At 40.3% G+C, this 16,844-nt stretch overlaps 2 protein-coding genes across 2 annotated transcripts; one reads left to right on the plus strand and one right to left on the minus strand.

Moving 5' to 3' along the window:
* Nucleotides 1-2,138: 2,138 nt before the first annotated feature.
* LOC124272218 lies at nucleotides 2,139-8,925 on the plus strand. Its single transcript, XM_046707370.1, has 7 exons — nucleotides 2,139-2,236; nucleotides 3,737-3,864; nucleotides 4,641-4,776; nucleotides 5,403-5,576; nucleotides 6,512-6,710; nucleotides 7,389-8,285; nucleotides 8,409-8,925. The coding sequence occupies exons 1-7, from the start codon at nucleotides 2,164-2,166 to the stop codon at nucleotides 8,854-8,856; spliced, it is 2,055 nt and encodes a 684-aa protein (XP_046563326.1). The 5' UTR covers nucleotides 2,139-2,163; the 3' UTR covers nucleotides 8,857-8,925.
* Nucleotides 8,926-15,037: 6,112 nt separating this feature from the next.
* On the minus strand, nucleotides 15,038-16,628 carry LOC124272221. Its single transcript, XM_046707373.1, has 3 exons — nucleotides 16,503-16,628; nucleotides 15,984-16,269; nucleotides 15,038-15,201 (listed from the first exon to the last, which is right to left on the minus strand). The coding sequence occupies exons 1-3, from the start codon at nucleotides 16,563-16,565 to the stop codon at nucleotides 15,038-15,040; spliced, it is 513 nt and encodes a 170-aa protein (XP_046563329.1). The 5' UTR covers nucleotides 16,566-16,628.
* Nucleotides 16,629-16,844: the final 216 nt, after the last annotated feature.

Here is a 16,844-nt window from a genome sequence, read left to right on the forward strand (position 1 = left end):
CTTTGGACAAGCATGGGTTGCTGAAGACCAACTCTTACCCGTATCTTAACAGGTACTTCAATAATATGACACTGAAATACTCGTGGATGTTCAATAATCAATTAGTCGAACATAAAACATCCTCCTAAAAGAAAGCTAAACACTATACAGTATTGCCCACCGGAATCTTCAGCATGGCTTAAATGCAGACAAGCATGGGTTGCTAATCACCAGTTTAATCCCTATCTCCACAGGTTATATGATATAAGTCTTACCACACACTGTAATTACCATTAAGATTGAAACCCACATGACACCATAGGGAGCATCCACAAAAGAGAACCACAGGTACAGCAGCCAACAGCCAGCACACACTGTGGTCAAAGTCGTTGCTGTGACGGCAGCGTAGAGGTTGAGGTGAGCACGGATTCTTAAGAACAGAGGTCCTAACATGTTACCTGTTGCAGTGACTGGAGGGATCAGCCTGAAGAGTTGCAGTGTGACAGGATACATTGTTGACCTCGACGTGCTGGTCCAAGACCACTGGCAGGTGCGCCCTGTTCATTAACATAAGGGGCATGATCAGTACCAGTGTAAAATAAAGTTTGAGGTGAGGTTAGGTGAAATGGGGTTTAACGTCGTAGTTAAGAATTTTTCACTCTCATGACAACGTCTGTATGTGTGGCTGCTTGTACTAGCCCAGACTTAAGCTGGTTTTATAGTGCTAGCTCACTGAGATACTATGCCGCAGTGAAGCATGAATACCCCACTCAGAAACATTATACTGACTCCGAGCCGACCTGTCCTTGTTGCACCCATTAATGCCGAGCGCCAGGCAGGGACCAACAAGTACCATATTTTAACGTCTTTTGGTATGAAGAGCCTGGGGATCGAACCTGCGACCTTCAGCTCTCCGGCGGACGCTCTAACCACTACACCGCGAAATAAAGTTTGAATAATAAATTTTAATTGAAACATGAAAGGCTGGCCATGGCTGGCATTATTGTCATCAAAACGATGGTTGTTAATAGGATAAGTAAGACAGTCAGATATAAGGACATTGGGAGAGTTCAGTGATAAAAGCGTTCGCCCACCACACCAAACACTTGGCTTCGATTCCTGACATGGGTACAATGTAACCCATTTCAGGTGTCCCCCGCCTGGAGACTTCAGAAAAAACTGCAACTAAAATATTCTCGAATTGAAAAAGTAGATACTCATGAGATGCTGAATTCAAGCAGAAAACTTAATCTGAAATTCAATTTACCACCCCTCGACTTTATGATTGACTGAAGGAAAACCAACTTCTATGGATAGTCAATTTATTTACTCAATACTGTAATAAAGAAGTTGACTATCCATAGAACTTGGTTTTCCTTCACCTATACAACTTCTACAAATGCCTCTCGAAGAAGTTTATGATTGACTATACCATACTCACATCGCACAGTGCCAGCAAATACAGTAAACCAGACCATGCTTAACCAGAGACGGCGCGACGCAGCTTAAGAATGGTGTGACTATAGAAATATGATACAACATTCATCCAGTAGTATTACTGTCCCAGTCTATCTAACTGCCATTCACACATGTGTCACACGTAATACATCAATATTTTATGGCATATAATCGTACTGAAGCATGTGAACATTTCTAAACACATATTATCACTTAAATTTTAATGTCATACATTTCATTTGTGCCAAAGACGATAGCTATGAAAGGGTACGCGAAATTGTGTCGCCGCTGTGCTTAGTTCCCATACATTTCACTGACAGCATAATGTATAAGAGCGCATATTCTTTATGAATTACGACTATCAAGTTGCTATTATAGATTTATTACCAATACTTAGTGCCAATAAATGATTGAACAAAAACTTACAAACTCGCTGACATGAATACTAAATGCCTTTTCGGAAGTGGTCAGATGTAACATATATTGTGTTATATTTGATCATAAGTTTCTCAGGAAAGTACAGATTCGAGTACATTATTTTGAAATAATAAAAATTGTTGTATTTATAAATGCTTCCACATAAGGACGTCAGAGTGCAGTATGCCAAAACCAATCCTCATTTTCCAAGGTACTATTTCAGTTTTATCTCTCCTGACCCTGAATTGTAAAGGCCAAGGTCGTGATAACCTATATGCAAGTGTTTCAAAACTGTTACAAAGTTCCACAATGGACAACCATGGCATGGAGGTGATATATTCACTAGTACTGGTCACCCTGTTTCTACCATATTCTTCTCCAGGTATTTCACTTTCCAATCAATTACTTATTCTGAATATATATCATTGCACATTACATTTTGACACAGATATGTTTTTTGATTTTGAGTTAAGCTTTCTGTATGGAACAAACTTTATGGATAACAACTTCTTTTATTCGTCAGTGCAACGTTTCGATACAGATTCTTGTACCGTTGTCATTCAAGTTAAGCTTTCTGGATGGTAATTCTCCTCATTCAATTTAACGTTCATGTCCTCATTGTAATATTTTTGTGTAGATGATATCCAATTATTGCACCACGTCACTCCTCACATCTACACTATAGCAGGCAGTTGGCTGGGTTTGTCATTAATTGTTCGTGCTACCTAAACATATTGCACAAACACATGCCTGGTTTGTGATTAATTGTTTGTGCTACCTAAACATGTTGCACATAGACATGCCTGAGGTACAGATAAGCTAGGATGACGTCTTGTGTTTAAGAATAAAGTTGTCTTTAATAAGATAGTGTCAGTTTTTACAACTGCACATGTGATAATGGATATAACAACGGACTTTTATTATCATTCAGTTGGTGTTAATAGGCAAAGCTTGTAAGCGTCGGAAACCCATAACACGATGATACAATACGCATGTCACACCGAACATTGAACTTAGAACTTTGAATTGACATGCTCTCCCTATTAAGACCAACTGCATGATACTTAACCTAATGTTGACGTACTCGAATATCATTTGATACTAGAATGCTACACTTTGCAAATCACCAGTGTGGCTGCTGGACATGTTCCTGTCCTCTCTTGAAGTTCGTGAACTAGTTGTTTTGAATTCTAGGAATTTCATGATCATTCACGTTGGTATTTCTGAAAGAACCACGACTGGGTTTTGGGGGCATTGCTCGGAAATAAAGTTGAACATGATAAACACACATCAAATATGAACTTACCGCTATGTATTCGAGGAAAACAGTACTACGGCGGCCAAGCTCGAGATAACGTTGCGTCGTCTGCTCACACAGAAGTGCACAAACGAAAGCGCCCTCTACGAGAAGCTACAATTTTAGAGTAGCGTCCCTTGAATGAAATTTCCGCGATGCTACCCGGCGTTGTAACTACGTTGGGCCAACGTGGGAAGGCTATCCAGGATTCGAACCCACGATCTGACACAGCAAAGATCGATGCAATACTGCACTGCGAGCTTTTACACTATCACAGCTATGTATGTATGTACGAGTTTATCAAGGTGCGTCTCAAAGATACTTCATAGTGTTAAGACAACTTCATGTATTAATAACAGAAACAGGTTTCTGCCTCTACATATATACTACTCTGTTGTCATAACTACATGCTCAGTTCTATATTTCATTTCTGTGATAGAGTAAACTACGGTTATTAATGAAACGAACTCCTGCGCATTTTACCAGGAAAATAAAATAAAATAAAATAAAATAAATGAAATAAAATGTTGGTTTACATGTCTGTTATTTATATTTGAAACAATGTACCACGCTTTCCTTCCACAGCCTATGTGGGATGCTACAAAGATCTGGAGAATCACCGTGTTTTTCCTCACGAGAAACCGTCTTCCACTGATATGAACGTTGAGATGTGTATTAAGGAATGCTCTGGAAATCGATATGCTGGCGTTGAGGTGAGTAAAGTAATGTGCACCATCATGATGGAAGATATATTTCATGATTATTAAAAAAATAGTATCAAAATAAATGATATACATATTTGAAGACAAAGTGAGTAAGTGAGTTTAGTTTTACGCCGCACTCAGCATTATTCCAGCTATATGGCGGCGGTCTGTAAAGAATCGAGTCTGGACCAGATTATCCAGTGATCAACAGTATGAGCATCGATCTGCGCAACTGGGAACCGATGACATGTGTCAACCAAGTCAGCGAGCCTGACCACCCGATCCCGTTAGTCGCCTCTTACGACAAGCATGTGTTACTGAAGATCAATATTCTAACCCGGCCCTTCACGGGTTAAAGACAAAGAGTGAATACAAAACATCTCGGAGTTTTTCGGGTTTTTTTGTCTTTGAAGATGTAATACAGCTATCGATGTGTTTGGTTCTACACCAATGTATGGATGGACATATCTTCTACAAGAATGGCAACGAGTATTGGAGTGGATCTTCGGTATATTTGGTTCCACCAGGGATTCGAAGTAGAATCTGAGAAAGGATAATCCCAAATATAAGATATGTTCCATCGGACCACTTTGCAAAAGGCATTGTGTATCCATGAATACATGGGTATTACTAATTTTCAGTGGTCCATTCATTAGACTTTGAGTGCTGTCATCGCCGCTGTGTACTGACTACTAAGCATTGTGTATCCTTGAATATATATTGCCCTTAAGACCACTTGAAATCTAGCCCTGAGGTTTCACACTGACGCTGTGTACTTCTCCTAGAATGGTGACGAGTGTTGGTGCGGGGCATCAGTGGACGATGACACGAAGGTGGCGGAGGACCACTGCAGGATGCAATGTTCGGGCGACCATGGTCAGATATGCGGCGATGCCTGGTATATATCGGTGTATACAACAGGTACAATTTATCTGTTCGATTTAATGCCTCATGAAAGTATCCAGAAAAAACATTTGTTTTAAAAGATGACGCCTGTTACATATCGGTGTATACAACAAGTACAATGTATCTGTTCGATTTAATGCCTCATGAAAGTATACTCATGCCAATAATGGTTGTCACCCCTGTCAATCTTATTTATTGGAGAGGGTGTGTGGGGTGTGGGGGTTGGGGTGGGGGGGGTGACAACCATTATTGGCATGAGTATAGTTAGAAAAAAACCCATTTATTTTAAAAAGATGAAACCATAGCCTATATATGCCAACACTTTAAAAGCACCATTCAATAGATTTTATTGAAATTTGTTTAATAAGCATTGTTATTTTAAATAATATGCACAGACGATACGTTGGTTTATTATTATAAAAGTGCAATCAAAGGTTAGTTACGTATTGTATGAGGGGCGGTAGGGTAGCCTTGTGTTCCTGTGGTTACAGCATTCTCTCGTCACGCCGAATACCATGGCATTGTTTGCCTGATCAGCATTATTATAAAAAAACCTTCATTTCAGCTTCAGATTTCTCAATCGCTCTAGTAGGATCAGCATTAATATTAGAAAAAAGTTCACAGTTCAACTGTCATTTCAGCTTCAGATTTCTCCAACGTTGTAACCAAAGGCTACATATCTCCTGCCAGTGGTCTTCACATGGTGTCGGGTCTGGCTGCAAGCAGGGCACATCCTGGCTACCTGTATGCCATCAATGACAATGCCGGGGCAGACAAGATCTACATGGTTCATGATGACACAGCTAAAGTAGCAGGTACGTACAAGGAGTTGTCAGTATACTGCAAGCAGGGCACATCCTGGCTACCTCTATGCCATCAATGACAATGCCGGGGCAGACAAGATCTACATAGTTCATGATGACACAGCTAAAGTAGCAGGTACGTACAAGGAGTTGTCAGTATACTGCAAGCAGGGCACATCCTGGCTACCTCTATGCCATCAATGACAATGCCGGGGCAGACAAGATCTACATGGTTCATGATGACACAGCTAAAGTAGCAGGTACGTACAAGGAGTTGTGTGTATACTGTTAGTGTTTCTCCTTTCCTGGTGAATATACATATCAGTGTTTGGGAAAATGTAACTCGCTGGACAGATACTTGTTATACTGGCGTTCATGAAAGCTAATTTACTGTGAGTTTCCCAGTGTATTTCTTGTCCACATGATGCAATATCTTTGGCTGCAAATAGAAAATATACAATAAAGAGATGAAGAAGAAGACAGGCCATAGAAGAAGAAGACGGACTGTGCTTCCAACTGCTCCTCACTCGGTTACACCATTTCCAGATACTTATTAGAGATTCTATATTCAGTGGCGTGTAAACATACAAGTCAAAGATGGAGAATTCAGGCTGTAGAAGAAGAAGACGACAGTGGAAGAAGACAGGCTATGGGAGAAAAGGACTGACTCTGGAAGAAGACAGGTTATGGGAGAAGAAGACAAGCTGCAGAAGAAGACGAGCTGTAGAAGAAGAAGAATGCAGCAGAAGACGAACAGACTTATATAGAATAAAGACGGAAACACGAAGAAGAAGCCATGTTATAGTAGAACAAAGGCTATAAGAGAAAAAGAAAGAAAAGCAAAACAAATCACAAACTAATTGTGCTGACGGTCGGCGTGAGTAATAAGAAACAAAAGAAAGGGTAAGTTTCCATTCTGATAAATGCCTTCTTTCCTTGTAATCCAGGTGTGCTTACTGTCCAGCACAGTCATGAGTTCGACTGGGAGGACATTGCTGTCGGTGACTGTCCACGTGGTTCTGGCACATGTATCTTCGTGGCAGATACGGGATCCCAGCATCACAACCAGGCCACGGTGTACGCTATCAAGGAGCCTTCAGCAACACACACCCAGAATGTTCAAGTCGCAGCTACCTATGGTTACAAGTACGTGCTTGCTGTATATCAACTAGAATGGGATAAACTCTTTTCTTTTGTATATCCCGACCATATAGAACAGTTACATGTTGACTGTTAAACAGTACAATTGGATTGCTAATTGGTAACTACTTAGAATTTGGTTGAAAATTACTGTTGGGCAAAAGAAATCACACACCTGCCCATGAAGGTACATGTACCATTTTCATAGAATTAAACCTCAAGGTCATTGATAAGCCATCATGACATTACTAGGTTATAGAAATACACATTGGATAGCAGAGATTTCTTCTGGATGTCGAAAACAGTTTTCACTTCTATTGATATCACCTCTGTTTTTTAGATTATTTAATAGAAATAATGCACAAAGCATTGCTTTTGATGTTTAATCATAAACGTTGGCTCCCTCTGAACCAATCAAACTAACCATGACAAAGCCTGCTTCAATGCGCTCATCAGGTCGAATAACCACGTATTGTTTTCATCCATGCCACTGGGTTTAGTTCGTTATAACCGAAATTCGTTACACCCAGTTCGACTAAACCATGCAACAAGTAACCAGGATAAAACTGGTCATTACAACCGTGAGTTCGTTATAACCGTCAGTTCGTTATGAACGTAGGATACTGTAGTTCGTGGGTGGAAGAGGATGAGGTTTGATTGACGGAGCTTGTGGTTGTGTTGTAGGTGGAGTGAGGGTTCGTCTGAGGCAATGGTGGTAGATTCATCAGGAGATGTGTACATGTTCTCAGAAAACAGTGGAAAACCTGCTCACATGGCAAAACTCCCCTCACAGAACTGGAACAATGGGAAGGTCAATACCATTTACTCAACGCTGACTCTTCCATTCACGTCGTCCAATTCTGGTCCACTTGCAGCAGACATCTCCCCAAGTGGCACAGACCTGCTGATAAAGACGCTGAATCACATCTATTACTGGAGCATGCCTGATAGGTCGGTCACTAATGCCCTTCAACATTCTGGCATTGGCGTGCCTGATGTGTATGAAAATCGCGGAGAGTCCATAGCCTGGAAATGGAATGGTTCTGGGTATTACACAGTTGCTCAAGACTCCCACCAGGCGCTTCACTTTTACCAGCGCAAGGCACCCATTCCATCTACTCAACCACGTCACACCACACCAAAGCCAACTCATCACACAACACCAACTAAGCCAACATCTCCTCACTCGGTTACACCGTTTCCAGATACTGGTTACTACAATGAGTTCGTGGAGATTGGTCACGTCGATTCCTCAAAGGGTCTGCAGATGACGTCAGGTCTGGCAGCCAGCCGCAAGCATCCAGGGTACCTGTACGCCATCAATGACAACAGCCACTCAACCAGTATATACATTGTGGACGAATGGACAGCGTCCGTGGTTGCTACACTGCATGTAATGTCCGCATCAGCTTCTGATTGGGAGGACATTGCAGTAGGCCCTTGTCCTGGGTATGAGACATGTATTTACATCGCAGACACTGGATCTGGCGGTCACCCAGCCAAGAACACCGTGTACAAGATCAAGGAACCCAAACAGATAAAGACACAGAATGTTCACCTAGAAAAATCTTTGCATTTCACGTGAGTATTACGATTTTTTGTATAGACAGATCAAAGTGTCTTCCTTGGATATTTAATGACTACATTCGTCAGAACACACATACTTTATTGACTAACATTAAGTGTGCTCATTGTTCGTTTCAGTTGGAGTGAAGGATCGTCAGAGGCACTGATGGTGGACAAAAATGGTGATGTCTACATTTTGTCTGAAGCCACAGGATCAGGAAGCAAACTGGCAAAACTGCCCAGCAATGGATGGGGCCAGAGCCATCCAGTGACCTTATCTCATTTACTGACCTTGCCTCTTCACACACGCACACTGGGTCCCGTTGCTGCCGACATCTCACCTAATGGGCAAGACCTGTTGATCAAGACGGTGAACCACGTGTACCATTGGCACATGCCTGACGGGGATGCGGAGAAGGCTCTTCAGCATCCAGGGGAGCAGGTGGCATATCATTCTGAAGGTCGAGGGGAAGCTGTTGCTTGGAACACAGATGGGAACGGGTACTTCACGTTTGGGCAAACAGGAAATGACATCCTGTACCTCTTCCGCCATCGAGCTGATCCAGTTTGCAACTGGTGCCACTGAAACAACCCGACCTTTCACAAGTCGACACTGAGATGGAAATGAAATCTCATGATTAAAGATATGCCCAGATCCCTTTCTAAATAGTATTTCTTCTTCAGAATGCGTTCCCCCTCTCAGAGAGCACTTAAGCAGTGGGGTAGCCTAGTGGTTAAAGCTCTTCCTGCCGAAGGGCCGGGTGCGATTCTCCACGTGGTTACAATGTGTGAAGCGCGTGTCGGATGTCTTCCGCCGTGATATTGATGGAATGGTACTGAGTTCTACGGGTGTAGAATTGGTGAGTTCTCCGCGTGTAGAATTGGTGAGTTCTCCGCGTGTATGGTATATGTAAATGGTACACATTTCGCTTATAATTACTGCAATCAGTTCACGTAGTCAACACATCATTACTGCAGGTAACCCCCCATTACCCCTACATGCCACTACCCCCTACAGCTTATAACAACATAGTTAACGGTCTGTTGCACTGTTAATCCACTGCCTGTTACCTATTCCCCACTATGGACTTATCCACTTAAGAGACATAACAACACACAACTAAAAGGTTGAGAGAATGATTTTAATGAGAAGTGATCATCATTTGTCATCAAGATTTTAATAAGAATTAACAATAATTCGTCATCATGATTCTTTGATGGACATTAACAATTAATTGTTAACATTCAATGTTAACATAGTCATTTGTGTCAAGTGTTTCAGTCTATGAACATTCAGTGTTTCAATCTATCCCAGCAGATCTATTAAGCAGATAGCCGACGGCGTCCAAGAACTGAAGAGGTGATTTCTGTCCAAGCTCAAGCTGCTCCTTGAGTCTACACAGGCGATTGTCAATCTCCCTGAAGACTCGCTTTCTGCTTCTTGTCGCAGCACCAAAGTCTATTTGTGAAATCTTCACCCTCTCAGCATGTTCAATTCTCCTAATGACTTCTACAAATCTGTATATGTTCGGATGCCTGTGTGGAATTTCACATTTAACAACCTACACATTATTCAATTTGTAAAATTGTTCTACTCATTAGAGGTTTATCTTTCATCATGAAACTAAAACAACTTTTAACTAAAACAACTTTTAGCTAATCCCAAATTTCCTTGACACAAAACACTAAAGAACAGTTTAATCCCTCCCTTGATCTCATCTGTATACTCTCTGCACTAATCTCTCTTTGGGTCAGTTCATTATGCCAGACAGGTAAATGCCGTGTGTCGTTTTAACTAATGGCATGTAGGGGTACTGGGCTGTAGGGGTAATGGCATTATGTAGGGTAGTGGGTTGTAGTATACATCATTACTGCAATCAGTTCGTAGTAGTCAACACATCATTACTGCAATCAGTTCGTAGTCAACACATCATTACTGCAATCAGTTCACGTAGTCAACCTTACTGCAATCAGTTCATTACTGCAATAGTCGTAGTCACACATCATTACTGCAATCAGTTCATGTAGTCAACACATCATTACTGCAATCAGTTCACGTAGTCAACACATCATTACTGCAATCAGTTCACGTAGTCAACACATCATTACTGCAATCAGTTCACGTAGTCAACACATCATTACTGCAAGTCAGTTCTGCGTAGTCGTAACACATCATTACTGCAATCAGTTCACGTAGTCAACAATCATCATTACATTGCAATCAGTTCACGTAGTGCAGTCAACGTAGTCAACACATCATTACTGCAATCAGTTCATGTAGTCAACACATCATTACTGCAATCAGTTCACGTAGTCAACACATCATTACTGCAATCAGTTCACGTAGTCAACACATCATTACTGCAATCAGTTCACGTAGTCAACACATCATTACGTAGCAATCAGTCAACACATCATTACTGCATCAGTAGTAGTCAACACATCATCGTTAGTCAACACATCATTCAATCAGTTCATGTAGTCAACACATCATTGCAATCAGTTCACGTAGTCAACACAGTTCATGCAATCCAGTTCACGTAGTCAACACATCATTACTGCAATCAGTTCACGTAGTCAACACATCATTACTGCAATCAGTTCACGTAGTCAACACATCATTACTGCAATCAGTTCACGTAGTCAACACATCATTACTGCAATCAGTTCATCGTAGTCAACACATCATTACTGCAATCAGTTCACGTAGTCAACACATCATTACTGCAATCAGTTCACGTAGTCAACACATCATTACTGCAATCAGTTCACGTAGTCAACACATCATTACTAGTTCATTACTGTAGTTCAACACATCATTACAATCAGTTCACGTAGTCAACACATCATTACTGCAATCAGTTCAATCAGTTCATGTAGTCAACACATCATTACTGCAATCAGTTCATGTAGTCAACACATCATTACTGCAATCAGTTCATGTAGTCAACACATCATTACTGCAATCAGTTCATGTAGTCAACACATCATTACTGCAATCAGTTCATGTAGTCAACACATCATTACTGCAATCAGTTCACGTAGTCAACACATCATTACTGCAATCAGTTCATAGTACATCATTACTGCAAATCAGTGCAATCAGTTCGTAGTCAACACATCATGTAGTCAACACATCATTACTGCAATCAGTTCACGTAGTCAATCACATCATTACTGCAATCAGTTCACGTAGTCAACACATCATTACTGCAATCATCATTACTGCAATCAGTCACGTAGTCAACATCATTACTGCAATCAGTTCATGTAGTCAACACATCATTACTGCAATCAGTTCAGTAGTCAACACATCATTACTGTCATCAGTTCACGTAGTCAACACATCATTACTGCAATCAGTTCACGTAGTCAACACATCATTACTGCAATCAGTTCATGTAGTCAACACATCATTACTGCAATCAGTTCACGTAGTCAACACATCATTACTGCAATCAGTTCACGTAGTCAACACATCATTACTGCAATCAGTTCACGTAGTCAACAAGCAATGACTGTAAATTTATTGCATAACAGACATAAGAAAATAACAGACGCAATAAGAAAATATATATACAAATGTTACAAATACATGTGAAGACTAATAACATATTTAAAATATCTAATTTAATATTTTAATTACATATGCATTGATGGGAATTATATAGTTGCTACGTTTATCATCACCAGGTACTTGGTACAGGTAGATGCTCAACTGGCAAGGCTGACATCTGATATATATTTTTCTGCACACGTGTAAATACCAATTAAACCGGAACTGGTTGTTCAGGCGTATACATCCGGTGTCATAGAAGGATGTGAGTGAGTGAGTTAAGATTTCAAGTAACATGGGCAATATTTCAGCCATATCGTGACTAAATCAAACCATAGATTTATAGTCATTGAAAGTACATTTTAAAAACCTGTCAACGAAGGACAGTAAAGCAACTAGATTATCACAGATATATATTTAAAACTAGTAATCAAATCTATTTTAACTATAAATGACAATACAATATAAAACAGGCTTTACATTGCCAATAACTGAAGGTAGATTACCATACTAGGGGCCATGGGGACTTAAAGTGCATGGACCCAAGCTGGGTTTACACCATCAGATGGTAGCAATTTTTGACAATCTAGCAATAAATTTAAAACAACAACCTATATATACTGCAGTTGAAAATAGTAGTACGTTTAAATTTACTATAATTGTTTTAGGACTTACGGACCCTCTCAGGAGGACAACAGTTTGACAGAACTTTAACCCCCTTCGAGGTGACAGCCACTAACAAAATCAGTTGTTGATTTACACTACTAATCAGAAAACAGTGATCTGTTTACACAACTGTAATAAAAATTTATGTCACAACTCTATTTCTTTTTAAAAGTCTATGATTAAATGATAATTAACATTAGTAAAAGGGTCTTACAAAGTTTCTGCCTCTTGCATGGTTCCCAAGCAGGATTGAGCGCTCTGACATATTATATGGAGTGATACATTTATTGGAGTGTATATCAAATAAACCTAACATGAGTATACCACTCAAAACTATAATACGTAACCACTCACTCAATATACATATAATCTTCATTTCCTGAATTTACCCGTTTACCTACATGGACAGTCAGGTATAGAAACATTATCAACACCATTTGCAGCAGTAGTACAGTTGCCATAACATAGTGTAACATTTGTACAGAAATGTTGGCCATTAGTTGCCCAGTCAAAAGAGACATTACAGAATACCCTGCCATATCCCCAATGGATGATATACCATACAGTATAGGCCTGTGCCTATTGACCTCAAGGACCCAGGTGTTAAGTGCCGAGATCACGGGTGAAGTGACGCCAGCCAAAATACTTGTCCCAATCCACAACCATATCGTGTCCAGTTCCGATACGTATACAAGCATGGCAGATACCATGATACCTACAGCGGCGCATGCATTAATCAGAACAGTTTGTTTAACAGCAAGGCTACTGAGGGTTCCAAACAAACGGCCGAACATAACACAGACGTATAACGATAAGGACATATTTGTCAATTGTCTCGTATCTGCATGTAATTTGCAATGTATTCCAAATGTTGGCAAGAAATGACCATATACGAAAATCATAGGCCCACAGATTACAGTATACATTGTGAAAATGATTAAAAATATGCCATCAATTAAACTGATTGCAATCACAGGCATCTCCTTTGGTTGATTCACGTATGTGTCATCTTGAAATACCCGTTGTGTGAGTAAATAAGCTGAAAACAAAACCACTCCAAGAAGTGCCATAATCAAAACCCATACATGAGATCAGAATTGAAACTGTAACATATGCGGTCTCTTAATTGTGTAGTGTAGTTCTGTGCTATAAATGTCATATTGCCATGATGGAAGGCTGGATCAGTTCTGTTCTGTGCTATACATGTCATATTGCCATGATGGAAGGCTGGATCAGTTCTGTTGTGTGCTATAAATGTCATATTGCCATGATGGTAGGCTGGATCAGTTCTGTTGTGTGCTATAAATGTCATATTGCCATGATGGAAGGCTGGATCAGTTCTGTTCTGTGCTATACATGTCATATTGCCATGATGATGAAAGTTCTGCTATAAATGTCATATTGCCGTGATGGAAGGCTCATCAGTTTGTTGTGTGCTATACATGTCATATTGCCGTGATGGAAGGCTGCATCAGTTCTGTTCTGTGCTATAAATGTCATATTGCCATGATGGAAGGCTGGATCAGTTCTGTTGTGTGCTATACATGTCATATTGCCGTGATGGAAGGCTGCATCAGTTCTGTTCTGTGCTATACATGTCATATTGCCGTGATGGAAGGCTGCATCAGTTCTGTTCTGTGCTATAAATGTCATATTGCCATGATGGAAGGCTGGATCAGTTCTGTTCTGTGCTATACATGTCATATTGCCATGATGGAAGGCTGGATCAGTTCTGTTCTGTGCTATACATGTCATATTGCCGTGATGGAAGGCTGCATCAGTTCTGTTCTGTGCTATACATGTCATATTGCCATGATGTCAGGCTGGATTGCCATGATGGAAGGCTGCATCAGTTCTGTTCTGTGCTATAAATGTCATATTGCCATGATGGAAGGCTGGATCAGTTCTGTTCTGTGCTATACATGTCATATTGCCATGATGGAAGGCTGATCAGTTCAGTTGCTAGTTCATGTGCTATAAATGTCATATTGCCATGATGGAAGGCTGGATCAGTTCTGTTCTGTGCTATAAATGTCATATTGCCATGATGGAAGGCTGGATCAGTTCTGTTCTGTGCTATACATGTCATATTGCCATGATGGAAGGCTGCATCAGTTCTGTTCTGTGCTATAAATGTCATATTGCCATGATGGAAGGCTGGATCAGTTCTGTTCTGTGCTATACATGTCATATTGCCATGATGGAAGGCTGCATCAGTTCTGTTCTGTGCTATAAATGTCATATTGCCATGATGGAAGGCTGGATCAGTTCTGTTCTGTGCTATAAATGTCATATTGCCGTGATGGAAGGCTGCATCAGCTTCTGTTCTGATGCTATAGTTCTGTTGTGTGTCATATTGCCATGATGGAAGGTCATATTGCCGTGATGGAAGGCTGGATCAGTTCTGTTCTGTGCTATACATGTCATATTGCCATGATGAAAGGCTGCATCAGTTCTGTTCTGTGCTATACATGTCATATTGCCATGATGAAAGGCTGCATCAGTTCTGTTCTGTGCTATACATGTCATATTGCCATGATGATGATCAGTTCTGTTCTGCTTGCCTAGTGTTACTTTGTGCAACACTGTCAGATAGAAATGGGGAAATGATCAACGGCCCTGTAACGGATCCTGCTGACGTAGCTAAGTTGATGATGTGAATGGTTGCAGCATGCTGCTTACTCAGTTCCCCGGAGAGGATGATCCTTGCTGTAAAATATAAAGATTATAACTGAAAGAATATTTGTCTTCGGTTCGACATTATAATGTTTTTTGTAGCAAAGTTGGGATTTTAATGAAATATTTCCACAATGATTGGGTTTATGTGGATACATTAGGAATAACCATAAGTCTTCAATAAGGGCAGTGAAGGAATAAATCAAATAACAGACTTGAACTGACTCCAACGTTCAGGGCTGCACAAATACAAACATTCGTCCTGTTTCAACACTGCCATTTTACATCACAATAATTTAAACACCACAGAATTCTTCGAATAATTCTTTGCCCCCAGTGCAAACATGACAATATTTAATATGATTGGTAAAATATAATCAATATTGTTTATGAGTGTTGAATATATGAAAATGTTATTCATATTAACTTCCGCCTGAAGTACTGATTACCTCGCTCAAAAAAGTTAAATATGCAAGGGAATGTCATCACGTACAACGTCACTCAACGTTGCAGATGGGGTTATTCACGTAAGAACGTATTAAATTAACACTTATAACAATCACGACTTCATTGCTGACCTGAACACTTCAACAAACTACCATTCTATATGCTTTGGAGTGAGTTTAGTTTTACGCCGCACTCAGCAATATTCCTGCTATATGGCGGAATATATGCTTTGGAAGGCATAATATTGTAAACTGTGTATTGCATGTCTTATCAATTTGCACAGTTACATAATGAAACCGCTGTTTTCACGAGATAACATATTGCCTGCAGAACATGCATGTACATGTGTGGGTTAACATTAGCCTTACCGTGCACTGACGCTCCATGAGCCAATCCAACTGCGCCCGATAATCCAAGTGCCATCCAAAATGAGGGTAGTACAGGAACGACGGCCAAGAGACAGCTTGCCATTGTCATAGTAGCTGCTGCTACTCCGTAGATGTCGACACGACGTGGCATTTTCAAGAACAGTAGTGCCCCGATGACCCTACCTGCTGTAATGGCAGGCTGGAACAGACTGACCTTCTGTAGTGTCACATTGAAGATACATTGTAAATCTCGCAGTGCAGGTCCCATGCAACTGTCAACCATGCCCTGTGGAGAAACACAACATCAGGTATGGAAACTTTACAACTAGACAGAAATAATGGAATGGTTAATTATGTGTGGCATATTGACAGTAATCTGCGATTGTATGTACAAAATGTATAACGTTTAAGGTGCAGTTCAGACTAAAAGGTAAAATAGAGTTAAGAAAAAAAGAAATAATTCATCATAGCGTTATATACTTACGTGCTGAATAAGACAACACATCATTATATACTTACATCCAACACTGCTATCAAACACAGAAACCCTATCCGAAGATATAGCTTTGTGGACGTTTTCATATTGTGGATGCCCGAGGCAATGGAGGCCGTTTCATCGTAGGTTTGCAGCTAACATCTGGCGTTTGTCTGTTTATATTTACACCGCATTCGTCATACTAGAACTAAAGTGTAGACCTAAAAAGCATAATTAAACGCAAATGTTGATTTAGACTTGTTATTCTAGATGAGGATTTAAAAATACGAAACTACATCAGTGGAACACGTGTCCCAACTTGATTTTCATATGTCTCTCAATGCAGGTCCCAATCAACTATCAACGATTCCCACTGAAAGCTATTG

This window comes from Haliotis rubra, unplaced genomic scaffold, assembly GCF_003918875.1.
Source record: "Haliotis rubra isolate DU_JTF1 unplaced genomic scaffold, ASM391887v1 Scf1673, whole genome shotgun sequence".
NCBI lineage: Eukaryota > Metazoa > Mollusca > Gastropoda > Lepetellida > Haliotidae > Haliotis > Haliotis rubra.